General features: G+C 35.7%; 1 protein-coding gene across 7 annotated transcripts in view; it reads left to right on the top strand.

Annotated features, from left to right (window-relative positions):
- The window catches only part of Dcaf6 (DDB1 and CUL4 associated factor 6), a 110,952-nt gene that overhangs the window by 56,833 nt on the left and 33,310 nt on the right, over positions 1-20,809 (top strand). For 3 of the 7 annotated variants that reach the window (XM_071600347.1, XM_071600343.1, XM_071600344.1), the window contains exons 11-12: positions 2,483-2,653; positions 10,133-10,192. The exons of 2 other annotated variants lie outside the window; for them this stretch is intronic. In XM_071600347.1, coding sequence (XP_071456448.1) covers positions 2,483-2,653; positions 10,133-10,192 — 231 coding nt within the window. The remainder of the gene's footprint in view (positions 1-2,482; positions 2,654-10,132; positions 10,193-20,809) is intronic. 2 more of the 7 variants (XM_071600345.1, XM_027922826.2) reach the window with 1 other exon arrangement.

Below are 20,809 nucleotides of genomic sequence, written 5' to 3'. Positions count from 1 at the left end.
CAAGGAGGGAGCATAAGTGTGTCTATCTGGAACCTGCTGCTTATTTGCCATATCACTAAGTGGTTCTAGAATGAGGACTTCTATCCTCATAAAATGTCTTGGCCGCTCATGAGGGAGGGCTTGGAACTCGGGTAAAATTGGGTGAATTCTTTGTGAGTTTTTTCTATTTGGTTTTGATATTTAGAAGAATTTCACAAATAAGTACTCTTTTATTATGGTAGTCTTCTTCTGAGAGGTAAAATGACAAACCTTGTGGCTGTATAATAATGCTTTATATTATGTTGCTGAAAGCATTACTATTAGCTGACTATAAACATAGTATCTATATGGAACTGTAAAGGAAGTAGCTGTGCCTAGGGCATCCTACTTCCTACTAGCAAATTTACTTGGAAGAGCTAACAATGAGAGACATTGATGATACTTGAACTATTTTTTAAATCTTAATTACTAATTGAATAAAATTATTTCTAATAACAGTGATTAGTGTTTCTGGCATGATTGATACTTGAAACAGTAAAACAAAAATCTGTATATGAGAGGCTGAAAGTTATTTGGTAGTTTGTATAGTTTGCTGTCACTGAGCGAAATTCTACATGCTCTAACCACTAAATATACCACTGTCAAGTCTTTACCCATATGTACTGACTCCCTTTTGGTTATAGCTGATGAAGTTTATAATTCACCTATCCAAAGGCAGGCCTCCTCTTACCCCCTGGAGTCCACCTCCTTGGTCTACTTCAGAACCTCTCTCCTGCAGTTGCTCACTTTTTATGCATTAGCTTTTCTCCTCCCTGACGATTAAACGGTTTAAATTAGGACATAAACATACATATTATCTCCCAAATTAAAACATAAGAAGCTCTCTTGACTCCCTTTCCCCACCAACAATCTTCTTATTTCTCTATTCCCTACCAATAAGACTTCTACCAAGAGTACATGTCCATGTGCTTTGTGTCTCTAATACCTCCCCATCCTCTTGAACCTGCTGTACTCTGGTTCTGGCCCATATTATTACAGTGAAACAGCTCTTTTCAATGTCATCAGTTACTTGTTGCAAAATCTAGAGCTCAGTATCTTCCAGTGCACCACCAGCATTTGATAAAAGTGCATACTTCATCCTTGACACACTTTCTTCACTTAACCCTGTAGAACTCTGGTCGCTCAGTTCTCCAGTCCCCTGCCAAGCTGTCCTTTGTGCCCTTTCTCCTCTTAAACATTGATGTCCTCTGGGTTCAATTTGTAGACCTCTTCTGTCATCACTTGCTGTTTGGGGGCTTACAGTAATGTCACCAGTGACACTGGATTTCTGTCTCCTGTGAACACTGGACTGTTACCTAGTCTTCATTTTTCCACCTGGATGTGTATTCTCTCTTCTCCCCAGCTTGACCTTTCCTCTTCATTGTTCCCCACTGCAAGGAATGATAACTCTGTTTCTAATTACTTAGGCCAAAAGCTTTGGGACCACTTTGTATAAACTTTCAACAAATTCTCTTGCCTGTACCTTTAAGCTGTATCTCACATCTTGACAAGCTTCCCACTGAGCATTTGCCCTTGCTCTTCATCCCACCTGGCACACTCTTCTTTAGATATCTACAAGGTTCACTCCCTCACATCCTCAAGGTCTTTGTTCCCAGGGGCCATGTACAAGATAGCATCTCCTCCCCACCATCTCCTTCCCTCACTTTATTTTGGCAGTTTCTTCGGTAAGTCACCACCATGGGACACTACAAACACTTGTGTGTGTTCATTTGCAGATGTCTGTTTTTCCCTTAGAACACAAACTCTTCAGGAGTAGGGACTTATTTTGTACACTACTTAATTTATTCTCAAAGCCTCATACATAGGAAACACTCAGCAAATACCTATTTGCAAAATTTCCTGTTATTTTTCTTTTCATCTGAATCATTTCTTCAGATAAAGGTTAAGAAAGCTTTTTGAGAGAGCTTTGTAAAGACTATAATGCATAACTTTTTATCACTTTAATTAAATTTTAGTAATTTGAGTGCAATTAGTGAAGTAACTTTAAAAAATTTTATGTATAGATTAGATCATTTAAGCGATACTTTATAATTGGTATTTATTTCCTAGTGTCATTTTGTTAAAAATGTTAAAAAGTGAAAATTAGGAAAGGAATGTTCAATTTCAAATCTTGTGCTGGTGATATATAGTGTAGCTTAGTGGCAGAGTGTACAGCATAGTATTTTGCTTATGGAGGACCTTATTTTTATATTGTTTAATTACTTAAATATTCCTAGAAAAATGTGTTTAATTCATCATAGTTTTAAAGAGAAGCATTTGAGTGTCTGTGTATACTTTGTCTCATAATTAATGGCCAGTAATTTCTTCTTAAGCAGTAATTTGTTTTTATTTTTCATCTATGAGTGTTTAATTTATATTCTTCCCCTCTTTAATGTGTTACCAAATTCTTCTTATTTTCCACCTTATTACTTTCTCTTGACCTTTCTTTTCCTGTCTGTGTCAGAATTTTTAAGGGGGCCTGAGATAGCTTTGCTCCGTAAGCGCCTGCAACAACTGAGGCTTAAGAAGGCTGAGCAGCAGAGGCAGCAGGAGCTCGCTGCACGCGCCCAGCAGCAGCCTTCCACTCCTGATCAGTCTTCTCAGGAGGGCTCTTCCCAGGACCCTCAGGCTTCAGGTTATTAATGTCAAGTGTCCTTTAGCAGCTGATAACATTGTTGTTTAATCTTGCTCGTAATGAGATGCTTCCCTATCCCCATTCAGACTGAGAGCTAATGCGCTTCAGCTTATTAGCTTATCCCTCCCTTGCACATAGCCGTGTCCACATCTCAAGTGAGGGGACAGATTGGCAGCAGCATTGGCCAGAGCTGTGAATATAAAATAATCCCTTATTTGTAACATATTTGGAGAAGGGCAAGTGTTTGTTACTTTTACAGCTTGGTGTACTTTCTAATAATTATCTAGTGAATTTAGAGCCTGCTGTTGTTTCTGTTGAAACTTTGTATATGCTGAAATGAATCTATGCTTATGGGCTCCTAGCTCTTTTTTGTTTGTTGCTTTAATAGTTAGCTAATTCATAAACCTAGTAATGCTAGGCTTTAGAATTATAGTATGGTTAGGCCATACTAACATGCTGAGTCAATCATTCCCTTCTGTCATGAGATTGTTTTTTCAATATTTGTTCATTTATCCTTTCTATATACAGTTAACTTCCTAATATATAGGACAGCCAAACTACTTCATGACCTCATTTTCCTGTTCTTATATTATCAAATTCTCATAAAATAGTGATAATCGGTGCCACTCTGGAGTATTTTGATGGCTTTATTCTTTTAAGAACAGAAAAGTTTATAATGCTCAATATTTGTTGGGAGAATTAATGAAAGGCACAACAAAAAAATGTTACCTTAATTCTTTTAAGGTGAACAATATGTACTATAAATCCTGCAGTATAATTATTATAGTAGACGTTATAAATGTTCACTTAGGTTGTCATATTAATGAGTTTATAAGATGTTGACATTCTGCCATCCTGAGCATTGATGAGTTTGAGCATTAATTACTTTGGGGACTCCTATGTAATTACTTGGGATTAGTTTGTATTGTATGTGAGCAGAACTGGACAGCCATCACTTTATAAATATCTGTTCTAGTGAGTACACTGGTGGCAAAAGCATATGGAAATATAAAATAAATCTTAGCCACTGTAATATAGATATGATGGTTGAGACAAATCATGTTCTTCATGTATAATTCAATGTAATATTAACGGAAATTTATCCAGGCATAGGTGTCTCTTGAGTGTTGTTTTTTTTTCCTATAAGAGATCTCTTCCTACCCCTAAAACTAGCAGTAGGAAAGTTTGATCAGATTACAATAATGCCATTCATTAATAAAACTGTTAGCATTTTATGCTATAATAACACTCTAAACCAAAGTATTTTGAAAGTAAAAAGAAATGAAGCATAAAAATCAATAAAAGGGTAAATAATATGTCCCTACATGTATAAATATCTTTAAAAATACTGAAATTTAGCAGGTAACAAAACCAAGTATTAAAGGGATGTATGAATAGAAAGCACAATTGTCTTCATCTACAAGAAAGAAGTGTACATTGTAGATGTGAGAAAAATACTTTGAGACTTATTAACCTTTCATATCTAGTTCAGAAATTTGAATTGAAACAGTTTTTTTTTTTTTTTTTTTAGAATCACAAATTTAGGGTGATTATATGGCTTCCATGAATAAGATGGCTTTCTAATCTCTCAGTATTACTCTAGTTAATAACACCATCTGGCTTGTGTTCCTTAAAAAGCTAAAGTTGAGTAGACACCTTGCCAGATCCGAAAGTGAGAAACATCTTTTCATTGTTATTGGGCATCATGGTTGGGGCCCTGAGGCAGTCCATGTGATCCAGTGTTAGAAGCCATGCTCCCACTCAGCCAGGCTGCACTCTTCACCTGGCAACAAGATGCTTAAATGTTTTGGCAGCATGCAGGTGGGCCGTCATAAGTCTCATCTGTGGCACAACTTGTGTTCATTTGTCTGTGGCTCTTAACTATTACATTGTCTGGCAAATATTTCATACTCATTCAAGACACAGGACTCATGAGAATCTTTTGTGCAAGGTTAAGTGGAAGATGAACCCATAATACCTTATTTCTGTGGGGAAGTGAGATCAAAATATCAAACTACTATGCAGAAATAGTAATCTACATTTTTAGTGGGATCATATAGGAAAGGATTTGATAGTAGTTAATGATAATCCCAAGTGGAATATTATCTATTTAGTTGTCAATATTTCTTGGCATTTGAAGACTAAAACATAATCCCAAGGTATCAAATGAATACCACCTTCAGTTTCAAATTATTATTTAAAGTAAGTTACATAAAACGTTGTTAAAAGATTTTTAAAAGTGATTTTCCTTTTTTATTTTCAGCTGTGAACTCTTTCATCAGTCTTCTATGGAAGTTCTGATTTGAAAGATGTAAAAGTGGCTCTCTTGATTTAACAGTGGAGGGAGATGAGTGATGAGCCACCCTGCTTGCCCTCATGCTGCCCGCCAGGCTCCTCTGGTCTTCCAAGCCCAATTTGAAAAGCACTGTTCTAAAAGAGTCTCTGACACCTACAAATGATAATTTTTCAGAGTTAATTTACAAAAATAAGATTTTTTCAAGTCAGAATATGTTATTTTAAAATATTTTTAAAGTATATACATATTTTTTTTCTGGACTTTTAGGAAATATAACTATTTAGGGAATACAGTATAAATAATTTTCTAAACTTCTAGGAAATAACTAAAAATATCTCAGAGATTTTTGTTGTTGTTTGTTTAATTTTAATCACAAAGAGGTAGATTTTTCTTCTTCATGTCATTATTTTGATATTAGACTGACGAATTCTTGCCCCTGGCCCTAAGACTGGATAACCCTGGATATAGGTCATTTGACTGCCTTATGCTTCAGTTTCCCAATTACTAATTTATTTAGATACTATACCTTTCACAATTTGCAGAGGTGGCATAAAGGTGGGTTAGACTATATTGCATATATAGTATTTATATTTCTTAATAATAGTAGCTTTCACTTACTATTTTAAAATGTCCTCACCTCAGGGACATTCAAGGTTGATAAGAGTTCAGGGATCTGTATTGAGCTGTATCAGTGTTTATCAGGTGAATACCCTAAATAGCTACTGCAGAGGCATTCAGCATATGGCTGATTTTAAGCCCAACTCTTCTTTTCCATTTCAGGTCCCCGAAGTCATGGGTTGCTGGCTCCTGCTCAGAGTGACAGCACCCTGTGGATTCTGCTGGTACTGGCCCGACCACCACAGAGCCCCACTGGAGCATGGAGCCAGCCTAGAGAGGGTCAGGTAGGAACTGTTTTTTCACTCTATGGCACGGTTTTGCCAATTGGAAAAAAAAAAAAAAAAGTAACTTTTATACCCCCAAAATGGGTATAAAACATTGGTGATTAATTTTGAAAAAGGGCTTTTCAAAACTGAGCCATATTGGAAAAAATCAGCACTTACACGATCTTGTGCAAGTAGACTCACTATTTCCCCAGATTCCCCACAGTGTACATAATGGCAGTCACATTGTAGCATTTCTCAAATAGATACATTTGATCCATGTTTCTAGTGTTTGTAAAAGTAGTTAGTGATATTTGCCTACTTCTATAAGAACTTTCTAACTGCTTAAATGACTGAGTCCTAAGCAACTTTTAAGTGATAATATGTTCCATAGTTTTCAGAACATTTTTGTGTTACTATTTTTCATTATCATATTTCTGAAAACTAGGGAAGTAGCAATAACATTAATTGCCCTTTCCTATGTGCCACCTGAAAAGTTTATATGGATGACCTCATTAAGTCTTCACAAGAACACTATGTGGTAGATACTATGATAAGGCCCATTTTATATGTGGAAAAAGTGAGACTTAAGCAAGTTAAATAATTTGTCCAGAGTTACAATTTAACTGAGTAAAAAGCCACATTCAAAATCAAGAAGTGTGGATGAAGAGTTATTATTATTTATATAACTATTATATATTGACAATTATATAATTGTCAGTCTTTTCTACAGGGGAAATTCTAGTGTTATTGGACTAAGATAATTTTCTCAAGACTGACCTGCAAATTTTTTTGGAAGTAATTGACTCTAATATACACTGAGCTTAGTATAAAATGAGCTTTTACTTAAAGTTTATTTCTACCTTAAAAATAATTTAATTCTAGATGGGCACAGTGGCACATGCCTGTAACCCTAGTGGCTCAGGAAACTAAGGCAGGAGGATTGAAAGTTCAAAGCCAGCCTCAGTAATTTAATAAGATCATGTCTCAAAATCAAAAATAAAAAGTACCAGGGATGTGGCTCAGTGGTTAAATGCCCCTGGGTTCAATCTCCAACACAAAAATAAAATAAATAATTTTAAACACTTTACATACGCTGATCAACCATATTGCATTTAACATTAAATTATCACTGACCATATATTCAGATTTTACTTTGTGGTGGTATTTCATGGAGAGATGGAAGCAATGTGGCAAACAGTTGAAGCAGTCAGTGTAAACTAATAAGTACAATTTTTTATATTTGCTCTTTTGATGGTTATTAATAACTTAAAAACATTTTTAAGAGGAACTATAGATACTGTATTTATGCACACTTAGTGGCATAAAAGCATGTCACTTAATATGTTTATGTGACAAGAAAATATACCTTCCAAAAACAGTTGCATTGTCCTGAGATTATAACTAAAATATTTTATTTTGAGGGATTTCTTCACAAAGATTAGCCTTTAAGATGTGTGGAATAACAAATAATTTTCCAGAAATGCACAATATCTGTAAGAGACTATAAAATCAAACAGGAAACCCTTTTAGTTTGGGAGTATTTTTCTGTCTTAATTTAAGATTTAATCTTTTAAATTTTTCAAGCCTGAAAACAGTTTTATAGAGGTGACAGCATTCTAGATACTTGATTGATGTGGTTTCACTTACTCTTTAATTTTACTAAAAAACTTAAAAAAGATGAATTTACTTCAATAAGGTTTATGCATTCCATAATATTTTGGGACAAATATTTGCAAAGAAGGTTTCTTGGAGGACTTATAGTTTTTTTTGAGCTCTTAATTGTTAAATGAGAATACAATGATTATGTATGGTAAATCCAAAGAGATGAACTGTGTCTTACAAGGAACTTTTTAAAGAGATTTTTCCAATATTTATTTCACTGAGTTGCAGTTTTTTTTTTTTTTTTTAATTTTAAAGAGTATAATTTTATTTCTAAAGATTATTTATTGTTCTTCAGAAACAACAGTATTGAGTCTAACTCTGAAATAGGTAAGTGACAAGTCTTACAAAGCAAAGCATAGTAGGTTAAGGAACTGATTGGAAGTCTACCATTCTGGCTTTCTTTTTAGTTTAACAAAGACTCCTTAACTGTCTCATGAAGAGGTAATGAGTAAGGATAAGTAACAACTATTCAATTAACTATCATGCTTCATCAAAATCTAGTAAGATAAAAATCTATGAGCAAACTGGTATGATATTAGAAAGTGGAAGATTTAAAGTTGAAGCAAGTAGCATGAGTAATGGAATATAGATGTTTAAATGTACAAATGAAAGCAATCAAATGATATAAAAGTGTCCTGAATCCAGGATACACTGTAAAACCTCCCTCAGTTATCCAGTTAAGGATGATCTTTACTTAAAACATTTACTTTTGGGGAAATGAAATGCCATCATGAGTAGAAGGGTCCCATTAATATTTACTAAGAGCTAGAGAATAGGATGTTAGAAATTAAGAATTATTTTTACATTTTGGGAGAGCTATGCTTTGTGCCCACATTTTTCCTATGACTGTAGCTCTACAGGGATTCTGAAACTCAAGTCAAGAATGGAAAGGGGCTACCTCCTTATACAGGTTGAGTACCCTTTATCTGAAATGCTTAGGAACCAGAAGTACTTCAAATTTAAATTTTTTGGATTTTTTAATATTTGCATATACATAATGAGATATCTTGGGAGATCCAATCCAAGTCTAAACATGAAATTCATTAATGTTAATTCATTATGTGTTCTGTGTATATCATACTCTTTAACACTGATGTAGATGGACACATTATTTTTATGTGGTTCTGAGGATCAAACACAGTGCCTCACACTCTACCACTGAGCTACAGCCCCAGCCCAACACTGATGTTTTTATTTCAACTTTGTTTTGACTCTGACCTGTCACGTGTCAGCCATCCAAAAACCTTTTGATTTTGGAGCATTTCAAATTTTTGGATAAGGGATGCTCAGCCTGTATTCCCCAGTATTTTGATAAGGCTACTAGATCTACAGTTTGATAAGGAAGAAAGGAGAAGCTGAGGCCCAAGCATGCTACTTATTGTCAAAATCAAGTGTAAAATCAAAACTTAATTGAGGCAGGGATATGCTGATACGTGTCTGTGATCCCAGCTACTAGGAGGTTGAGGCAGGGTAATTAAAAATTTGAGGTCTCCCCATGCAACTTAGTGAGACCCTTTCTCAAAATAAAATGGACTAAAGGTATTGCTCAGCAGTTGTGCACTTGTCCAGGGTTCAATCCCCAGTACTGCCAAAACAAAACAAAACAAAAAAACCCACAGGCAAGGGAGGGTTTTTTTCTGTTTTATCAGGATGTCTTCCTAAACCAGAGTTTTTCACATAGTAAAATACAATTATTAGAAATTCTCATGTAGAAACACAGTATGTCCAAAATATAAAAACAAATCTGTTTTATTTGAAGCCAAAGAGCCCAGACTATTAAAAGCATTCTCCTTGCCTCTCTTTTTCTTTCCCTACCAGGTACCTCTAAAGAAATCTAAGCTTGCCAGGCGGGGTGGCGCTGCCTATAATCCCAGTGACTTGGGAAGTTGAGGCAGGAGGATTGCAAATTTTAGGCCAGCCTCAGTGACTTGATGAGACTATGTCTCTAAAAAATAAAAGGGACTTGGGATGTAGATCAGTGGCACTGGGTTTGATTCCCAGTATCTCAAAAAAAAAAAGAAGAAGAAGAAAAAGAAATCTAAGCTTTCACTGAGTATAGTTTTAATACGCACAATATATTCTAGAATTTTTAACATTATGTATGTTTCTATAAAAGTAATTACTTTGTTGAATATCTTATAAACCATTTCCTTTGTCTAACATCTGGACTTGAGCTACTTGTTCAGCTTATGGTATAACAAACAACATCTCACTAAGTGCAGTGAGCATCTCATTTCATGCTTTAAATTTTCCACGAGATTTAGATTTGTATCAGGAGCTGGAGAGGGCATCTGAGAAGGACAGGGAGTCTCTCCTGTTCAGTGGCGATAGCCCATTTCTAATTTTTATCTACCTTGTACTCTGTGCCTTTGCTGAAAGAATTTGAAGGAAAAAAAAAGTATGTGCATGGAAGTAGAAGAATATTTTCTCAACTTATTCTCAAAGTTGCTAAATGCTTGCCTGAAATAACAATCATAAGCACATGGCCTTGCTTACTCACTGCTTAGAGAAAACACCACAGTACTTACTTCTATTCCCCACCCTTATACATTGTTCCTTAAGCTTATAGATGATCATAACATTGCTGTGCAGTTTTCTGCTGCTTACTTTTAAGTTGAAATCTCATTTTTGTTTCAGATTCTCCTTCTTCTGTGGTTAACAAACAGCTCGGATCCATGTCACTTGACGAGCAACAGGGTGCGTGCAACAGGAGATGCGCTATGCCCATCCATCCATAGTTTTATTGCAATGCATAAACAAAGTTCTTTTTCATTTTTACATAGCATTTCATTTTGATTATGGTCTTAACATTAGTATTTTATAGACTAAATACCCCAGGTGGTATTGTGCACAAAGGGCCCCCTTGGCCTTTACAAATTATGCTCTGTGTAAGCTAATTTCTGTCTTTGACCTTTTATGGCAAATTTGAATTTTTTTCCTGTAACAGTGTTGTAATGGATATAAACTATATCCATTTTAAATGCTAGTCTCATAAAATTATGTAGAACTGTGGGTGTGTGGTTAGCATAATCAACTCATCACTCATTTAGGAAAAGTCATTTGAGCATAGTAATATTCCATTAGATTTTCATAGTAATGACACTTGATTTAGTCTGGTCTCATTTATCTGGTGATCTGACTTCTGTTAGCTTTAACTCTAAGGAATATACTTAGGAACCCAGAGGTAAACTGAGAAGCCACCCATCAGAAGGGAAAATGGCTTCTACTTGGCACTTGCACTTTTTGAAGTATCAGAGGGGTAGACTTGTCCGAGAACCCTTGAGGAGAACCTGATGATATAGATTACTTATTTTTCAAGCTTTTTTACTGGCCCATCAAATACAGCACAGAGAGGGAAGGAAGGCATTCTGACAAAAGGGGGGGCATCTGAAAAGAAGGGTGGAGAAAGGAAGACTATAAACAGCTAAAATAGCCTCTGTGGAATTAGGGCAAATGGGTTACTCTCTCCACTCACAGTTCCCTGAAGTGTTCTAAGTATTTTGTGACACAGTATCATAAATGTTACTAATTTTTGATGTTAGGTCATAAAGAAAAATTTAAAATGCTTTTATTTTTTTTCACTATTAAAAAAGGCAGGTGGGTGCCTGATAGAGTTTAGAAATATTTATTTAAAAGACTTTTTTTTTTCAAGTAGCAAAAGCTGTAAGATTTGGTTGGCTGAAAGTTTACACACGTAAGCTGACTCACTTGTTAATAGCAATAGGGAAATTAAATATTTTTATATAGTGTGAAGTAGGTCTAATTTTAACTATATCTTTGCAAAATCTTTGAAAACAATTTTTAAAACAGGGTAGAAAACTTCTGTACTTTGAACCTTAAATTATTCTACGTGAACTTGAGAATGACCAGTATTATTATAGGTTTTTTTCCTGTAAGTGAAAAAAAAAATTAGTAATGACTTTGAGAACCAAGGAATTAAATGTTTTATCTTTATACATTTATTATAGAGAGAGCAACACAGAAGACTAACTAAAGTGAATCACAGTTATAGTATTATATATTAGACAGTGGCCAAATTCATACTCTTATAATATAACAGTAATTTTCATAGATTGTATTAAATGTTAAATTCATTTTAAGTTGAGAATGTATGCATGATATGGGACATGACAAAAAGAGAAGAATCAAGCTCAACATGCAGATCTTTGAACTCAGCTCCTGGGTAAATGGTAATAATTCTAGCTTAGAAGTGGAAATTAAGAGTTTTTTTTTGTCCCTGGGGCCATGTACAGTATAGTATGTCTTTTAGCCATGTAAGTAGAGATGTGAGGTCAAATATTGAGATGATTTGGCAGAAAGTGCATTATAATAGACCATTAAAATGTAGCTTTGTGGTAAGACCTCTGAACAGAAATGTTGTAATGGTGGAAAATATATCTCCAAATTATTTAAGTCCTGTTTTTTTTACATGCCTTTGCTTGGTAGGATTAATGTCCTGAGGGCTTCAATTAAGGGCTTAGGTTACCTGAAGATAACTTCTACCAGAAAAGTTAAGGGAGACTGCCCACCACCGATCTGTCTCTTCTGGACTAATGTAATATTTTCTTAGCTGCTCTTCTCACCCAGGCTGTCATCTATTCTCTACTAGCATCCAGAGTGACACTTTAAAGAATGTAAATATACTTGTGTCATTTATCAGCCTACAATTTTTTAATTGCTTCCATAAAGGCCTTTAAAACAATCCAAATCCATGCCTTTGCTTACATGACCTGGCCCCATCTCTCTAGCTGTGTCTCAGGCCACTCTGCTTGCTTGCTACAGTCTTGCCAGATAGCCTCCTTTCAGTCCTACCACTGAGCTCCTTTACCTCTCAAACCCCCGGACCTGCTTTTCCTTTACTAGAACTGCTTTTCTGTTAAGCAACTTTTGTTTATCCTTTGAATCTCACTTTGTCAAAAATAATAAGGTCTCCCTGCCTTCTGAAGTTCTTTTCCTTTATGGCGTGTTATTTTCCCACATTTGCTTTATAATCATACATTAATTTAGGGGATTGTTTGTTTCTGTGTTGAATTAGTAAGTAGATTGATTGAATCTTTAAGCACTGGGAAGCTTGGGAAAGTATTTCAGCTTGGGAAAAATGAGACCATATTTAAATATTGGCAAGTGCATTTTGGAAGTTTTACAAATGATTGGTGGGAGGTTGCAATGGTAAGAGCACATAAGGGGCTGCTACTGCATTCGTCCAGTTGGAAACGATGAGGAAGTCAGTCTAAGGCCATAGCATTGGGAAATGAGAATGGTCAAATTGGTTAAAAAAAAGTTTGAGAGGTAGAGTAAATGGGAGTTAGGCTGGGCTTTTAGCTCAGTGGTGCAGTGCCATCCTAGCATGCACCAAGCCCTTGTTCAATCTCCAGCACTGAAAAAGACAAGAAGAATAAATGGGACTTTGGAACTGATTAGGTAAAAATGATGTCTGGGTAAGGTGATAGTGAACCACCAGCCAAGAGAGTTTCCAGGAGGAATAGCTGATTTTAGGGGAAAGAAATATCCCTTTAAGATATTGTTTTAAATGTAGAGTTTGAAGTGTGTCTTAATCTGTTTTCAGTTGCTATTAAAGAATACATTCATGTGAGTAATTTACAAAGGAAAGAGGTTTATTTTGGCTCACTATTCTCACTATATCTGCATGGCTTCTTATGAGGATCTTGTGCTACTCCATGCATGGTTAAAAAGTGAAACAGCCAGGGCTGGAGTTGTGGCTCAGTGGTAGAGTGCTCGCCTAGCATGCATGAGGCCCTGGGTTCAATCCTCAGCACCACATAAAAATAAAATGAAGATGTGTCCAGCTAAAACTAAAAAATAAATATTTAAAAAAAAAAAAAAGTAAACAGAGGAAGCAAGAGAAAGCTAAGGAAGCCAAACCCAGTTATAACAACTCATTCCAGAACTACCTGATGCAGTCTCCTGGAGAGGAGATCTCTTCTGCAAGCTGACATTAATCTTTTTGTAAGGACTCTGCCCCAAGACCCAAAGCCTCTCACAAGCCCCCGCCTTACAGCACTAGCATTGAGGAACATACAAACCATATTCAGACCATTGGATGTACAAATGGAGCAGTCTCATAGACGGCTATTTGGCTATATGATTTTGGAAGTCACCAGGAGTCAGAGGTCGAGATGAAACATTAGGAACCATACATTTATGGATAGTTGGAAAAAATGGGAATGGGTGATACTGTCTGTAAGAGGATGAAATGAAAAGAATCTGCTCTCCAGGGAAAAAGAGCAAAAGGACCTAGCCTAGGGAGACTAGAAAAGAAGGGTGAGAGAAGTGAGGTAGGGCAGAAGGAACGCCAGATCTAAAGGAAAGGCTTCCAGAGGGCTGCATTTGGAAGCACATGGGCTGTTGGTTACTTGGACATGAAGATTGAGTTACAACATGATAGAAGTACAAACCTGATGGCAGTGTGTGAAGAGAAAGGTTTAGGAAAAATGGAGACGTGAAAGCTCAGTTAAGAGTGAAGAGAGAGAAATGGTAGCAGTCTTCATACCATATTCAGACCTTGCTACAGCCTGAATGTGGTTTGTATGGTAGCGAGCTGTAGTTTGAAGACCAAGCATGTTCTACTTACAGATTAAGCACAGAAATTCTTTATTAATGACGGAGGGAGTAGTTAATGTCCTAATGTACGGTTATTAATGCCCTATATGTACTGTAAAGGTCTTTAACCTTTCCTTCTTGGTGCTGAGGTTTTGAACCCAGGGCCTCGTGTATGGTAAGCACACACTACCTACCATTGAACTATGCCCCCAGACCTTGAAGGTTTTAATCTTTACCAACACTCCTGTTCTGTTTTACCCTGTAAAATGTAAAAGGTAATACATTTAACATTGTCTTTTTTAATGTATCTCTCACTAATGATTGAGCATAATTTTTTTTGTTTTTAAAGAGATGATGATGGTTTTTTTTAAATTGTTTCTGTAGTTTTATATTTATGCATTGGAATATTAATTCATCATCTTTCAAGTGCCCAGGCACTTTCCTGTGTAATTCCTAAAATTCTTTCTCTTTTTTTAAATATTTTTAAAAATATTTTCTAGTTGTTGATGAACCTTTTATTTTTTATTTATTTGTATGTGGTGCTGAGAATCGAACCCAGTGCCTCACGCATGCTAGGTAAGCGTGCTACCACTGAGCCACAACCCCGGCCCCCTAAATTTCTTTATTTGAGAAGATTCCTAGGGATAACTTTGTTGCTAATAAATTTTTTTAATTTTAATAGGCTTGCTTCACTGAAGAAAAGTTCATTTCTTTGAATAACTGTATACATTATTTTAAAATATTTTTAAAATTTTATTTTAATGAGTTATACATGATTCTAGAATGCATTTTGATAAATCATACATAAATGGAATATAATTTCTCATTCTTCTAGTTGTACATGATGTAGAGTTAACACTGGTCATATAATTGTGTGCATGTGTACATTGTTGAAGTGGTTGATTGCAGTCAGTGTTTTGCTTTTTTGTATTGATTTTTTAAAACAAATTACAGTGTGATAAACAAAAGTATATTTACTCTAAACCTTCAGAGTTGTAAATGCAACTACCTGCTTGTTTTAGTAGTTTTAATTTAAGACAGTGTCTCATTCTATTGCCCAGTGGGTCTTAAATTCCTGGGTGAAAGCTGTCTTCCTAACTCAGTTCTTGAAGAGGCTGCAACTACTAGGTCTAGATTGTTTTAATTAGTGTCATTTTTGATGTTTTGGAAGTTAAACCCTATTTGTGTTGTGTGTGCACTCGATGTACTCTCCTGTTAATCATATCTATAACTGTACCTCCACTTTGTTTTCTAACTTACAATTGTCTATGATAAAAATGACTGACATCTATTGAGTTTTTATGTAACACTGTGTTAAGCATTTTATGCATCTCATTCATCCTGATACTAATGAATGAATGTTATTATCAACCTCATTTTACTCATGAAGAAGCTAAGGCATAAAAACAAATGAAGTAAGTGCAAGAGCCACATTTGTATGTCTGCTTCATTTATTCAACTGAGGCTTCACTGCCCATCTTGGCTCTAGGATGCATGGATGAATGAAACTAATGCTATCTGTTGTTAGAGACTGAATTGGTGAATAATAACAGGAACAATAGCACAGACACTTACTATTATGTCCACTTTGTACCGAGCATTGCTTTGAGCAGCTTTTATACATTCATTTCTTTAATCCTTACTGTGACCTTACTAAGTAGGTACTGTTATTATCCCTGTTTTCCAGATGACACAACTGAGGCAAGGAGAAGTTAACAAACTTGTCTCGAGGTCACACGCAGTAAATGTTAGAAATGTGAGTCCAACCAGGCAACCTGGTTCCAGCACCTGCTCATAATCTCTGTGCTTTGCCTCATCTAATTGTAAAGACAGAGGAGTGTGGTGAGTGTTATCGTAGGGCTACTTGTAAGGGAGCCTCATTCCTTCGCACAGCGGGCCAGGGACCCCATTCCTGAGGAGACCCCAGAGTTGAGTCAGCCAGCCAGCCAGGGGAGGCAGGTGTGCAGAGGTAAGCAGGAAGAGACATGCAGAACTCTGATAGTAGAATGAGTGGGAGAATTGCCTGGGCCCTAGGCCCAAACTGAGGAGGACCACCTGAGGTGTTAAATTGAAAATCAGAGGGAAGCTAATAAAGGATTTAAAAGAGGTAGGATTCCCTGATGTCCTGAATATAGAGATTGACTAGAGACAGTTACTGTTTTAGTCAGCTTTTCTGTACTGTGTTCTAAAGACCTGACAAGAGAAATGTAAAGGAGGAAAAGTTTTTATTTTGGCTCACAGTTTCAGAGGTTCAGTCCGTGGTTGTCTGACTGCACAGCTTGGGCCCTAAAGTGAGTCAGGACATCATGGTGGAAGGGTGTGGCAGAGGAAGGCAGCTCAGGACCTGGCAGCCAAGTACCGAGAGAGCTTTGCTTACCAGAGACAAAATATGTACCCTAAAGACACTCCCTGGTGACCTATTTCCTCCAGCCACACCTTACATGCCCACTGTCACTGCCCAGTTAGTCCACATCAGTGGCTTAGTCCACTAATTTTTGTCACACTTTTCATAATCTAATCATGTTACCTCTGAAAATCCTTGTTTGTCTCACACATGAGCTTTTGGGGGACACCTCATATCTAAACACTAACAACCACTTAGGAAGTTCTCATAGTGATACTTGACCTGGTAATAAAAGTAAGAAGAAATGTGATGGAGTGAAATACTTAGGATATAGAATAAGTAAGACTTGCTAGTAGAGCCAGTGAGAGGAGGGGTTGAGAAGGAGTCCAGAATGTAAGACTTGGTAACAGCTCAGAATTTTCATGCAGAAACATTTCAGTAAAGACATTCTGTTTGGAGGGACTAGGATCAAGGCACAAATCTGGAGTTTATCATAATACAAGTACTCTTTTTTTTTTTCCCCCTGAGGTTGTACACTTATTTGTGGTGCTTTGGGGAGTTACTGATGGAGATTAGCAGAAAACTTTTCGATAAGGGTGATTCCCACATTTTGATAGACACAATCTGGAATATGTGTGCTATGATGGCTAATAGGCATAATCAGCGTCTAAAGGAAGGAAAGGGTTTTTGGTAAATGGAGAAGTATTACATAAATTACTTTAAAATAATAATCATTGGCTACTAAGATTAATAACAAGGATAGTGTCTGTCCAAGATAGAAGAGGCAGTTGTGGGGCAGTTATCCTTGCAGAATTGTTCTCTGTGTAAGGTTGTGGTTTTCAGAGTTTTTTAATAGTTTTTGTCATAAGCATGTGTGTGTGGGAGCCCTGCTTTTTGATCTTCTGACACCATTTTGTTAATTAAGGTTGGGCATAAATAACTTCATTTTGATCATGGCAACTTTCACAGTGCATATGGAGTTCAGAAAAGATGTCGGTTTAGAAGTAAATTGGAAATTTTCTGCATATAGAAATGTTAAGAAAGTGAAGCCATTGAAAGTCATTGAAATCAACTAGGATGAAAATAAGAAGTAGAGGTGGAAGTAGATTATCTAAAACATCTTGAGAAAAACCAGGAAAATAATTGAAAAATTAAAAATTTTGTGAGAGGAGAGCTAGTAAAGGAGACTGAGGGGAGAAGTAGAGAGTGGATGGCAAAGAACAGTGTGGTGTCCTAAAGACGAGAAATCTAGTGGAAGATCTGAGAAGATCCTCCACTCTACTGGTGGTCTTAGAGTTGATCGCCTTCCTTAGTGGAGCAGTGCCTGGGGTGATGGCGCAGGAGTGAAGAGGTAGAGGTGAGAGCCAGGAAACCCCTCTCAGACCATTAAGGAGGGAGGGCAGTGGCTAGAGGGTGTGTTTTTTCTGGAAATCACATTTTAACACAATAACTTATCCACTCTGTCAGTGTGTACGACAGGTTTTTTTTTTTTTTTTTTTAAAGAAGGTGAATATATACCAGAGGAAACAGTCATGAAAAGAAACGTTACTGATACCATGCCTACATTTTTAAGAGTACTTTTGCAAGACTTATGAGGGTAGGCTTCTTTACCTTTTTTATTCCTGTATTGCTCTTAAGATTGAAAGTTAAGAAAGAAATAGGTTCTTATACAAGTCTAATAGTTCTGAAAGGGAGATCCAGTAGAAAAGATAGAATCAGATTTCAACCTGTAAATCCTAGAGTGTAGAACAGGCAACAGCCCTGTTTCAGCTCAGTTTCCATCGCTGTGTAGTATCATCAAAATAGTTCTTGGATTAAAATTATTGTAATGGACATAGGGTGAGTTTTAATTGACAGAAGAAAATTTGACTACAATATTATATCTAAAAGATTACATAGAAGAGAATTCTTAATGTATGTCATTACTGAAATTGTACTTGTTTTTAACTTTTTATTTATAGACCCAAGCATGAAAATCCATTTTTAGAGTGAAATGCTTTGCCTCACAGTTGTCTTTATGATAGATAGGTGTTTTCTGATAGATTCCATTCCAAGAAGCAGCATTCCTCTGTGAATCAGAACATGTTCCTTATACATATGATTGTATCCTGTAATATAGAATCTTCAGAGAAGTTGGAGATTTCCTGATCTATGAAAATGGAAGGCTTTGCATTGGTTTAGAAACTAGACCTTAGGAATTTGCCTTTTCTTCTACATAATCCAAGTAAGATGGGCTGAAACATTTGAATAGACTATATTGTTGTCATGCCTACATTTTTTCAGAAGTTTTCACCATATATTTTATTCTAGTTTAGATTTGATTTTTTAAATATTTGTTATAACGAGGGCTGAGGTTGTGGCTTAGTGGTAGAGTGCTTGCCTAGCATGTGTGAGGCACTGGATTTGATCCTCAGCACCACATAAAAATAAATAAAATAAAGGTATTGAGTGTATCTACAAGTATTTTTTAAAAATTAGCTGGGCACAGTGGCGCATGCCTGAATTCCCGTGGCTCTGGAGGCTGAGGCGGGAGGATCCTGAGTTCAAAGCCAGCCTCAGCAAAAGTGAGGCACTAAGCAACTCATCGAGACCCTGTCTCTAAATAAAATGCAAAATAGGGGGGCTAAGGTTGTGGTTCAGTGGTCCAGCACCCCTGAGTTCAATCCCTAGTACCAAATAAATAAATATATAAAAATATTTGGTATGATGAAATGAGAAATATTGTATAATAGGTTTCCATATTGTAGAAAATCTCTTACTTATTATTTTAATATGTCCCACAGCTTATCCCAGCTATATAATTAGCTAATATATAGTCATACCCAGCAGCAGATAGCAATGTTAGACATGGTAGTTCTAAATAAGTTATTACTGCTAGTATCCTCATTAATTATCTTCATTTTGAATGCATTGTTTAAATTTTCACATAGTCCAGGTCTCCAGGGGTATCCTAGTTAAGGATCTATGCATTAATATCAGCATTTAGATCTGTAACAATATTCAAATCAGTATTAAAACAGACTTAAGTACCAGATAGTATGTTTTATATTATTATTATCACACCTAATTTTTGGTATGGCTTTTACCATTTTTATAGCACCACTAATGATTATAATTTCGTGGTGGAAACATACAGATTAAACTGTTTCAAAGTATATGTATTACAAAAAGTAATTTATGGTATGTGGAAGACTTGGAAAATATTTCATTATATATAACAGGTAAAAGTATTGCTTTCAAAGTATATTTCAGCCCATTTTGAATTTTTTTTTTTTAAGCCAACACACTGGCTTGAAATGTCCCTAGTATCATTTCTAGAAAGAATCTTTTTAATTTGGCTTCCTGAGTCTCATGATAATTGACTTTTCTGTTGTGAAAATTAAGTCCTTTATACTGTTTCACCTTGATGTTTATGTGATTACTACTCTGCTTCTGAAGCATGTTTTCAGTCAGTGATAGTTTACCTGGATAGCACTCTAAGCTGCTAATTAGTTGTTTTAAATAGTTATAAATACTAAGCAATATAAATAGACATCTAAAAATAGCCATTTAATTAACAAGTTAAGAGTGATTTTTTTCCCTCCATTGCATTTCTGTGTGGCTGAGCACACTACAAGGGAATTCTCCTGTTGTGTTTTTAGAAGAAGGAAAAATGTGCGCTGGAAGACACATAGCTTTCCTATAGTCCAGGTTCAAAATCACAGTTGAGCTACCAGAGCTTTTATCAGTTATATCAATGTTGCTGATGTGAATTGTATATCATTTTTGAGGAATTTTGACACTGACAATTGATATTTTTATTTAAAATTGATAATTTAAATATATTTTATTTTTTTATTCAGATTATTTCTAAGTCTTTGCGGGAAATGCTGTGTAACAGAAAAAAAAAGTTCAGCATCGTGTAAAATGGAGATGATACTTGCTACAAAGATCTTAAACACAGTTAACACATGTGTATGTGTGTTCATGCACATCTTGATGGTCAGGCTCAGTAAATTGCAGCTATTACTGTGACTGTGCTTTCTGAATAAAGCCATTTGTACATTTAGGTGAAGTTTTAAACCCTAAGGCTTTTAAATAAAAACCTACTTGTTATTAAGGAAACATTTCAGTAATGTATACTGTGTGTTATGTAAGTAAGACTGAAAAAAAAACTGTTTAAAAAGTATGTGTTTGCTGAGCCACCTTCTAACACACAACAAGTTTAGGAAATTTTAGATGTTTGCAGTTATTTTTTTAAATGTAAAAATAAAACATTTGATTTTTTTTCTTTAGGTCTTTTGTAGATTTTCTTAAACATTTGTAGCTTGAAATATGCATTTTATCACAAACATGGTGAGTGCATTCATTATTAGCTCAGGATTCTACATTACTGAGAAAATTCAACCTGATGTGTGATCACACAGTGG

This window comes from Marmota flaviventris, chromosome 12, assembly GCF_047511675.1.
Source record: "Marmota flaviventris isolate mMarFla1 chromosome 12, mMarFla1.hap1, whole genome shotgun sequence".
NCBI classification, from domain to species: Eukaryota; Metazoa; Chordata; class Mammalia; order Rodentia; family Sciuridae; genus Marmota; species Marmota flaviventris.
The sequence above is the reverse complement of the archived record's forward strand: the minus strand, read 5'-3'. Positions and strand labels throughout refer to the sequence as shown.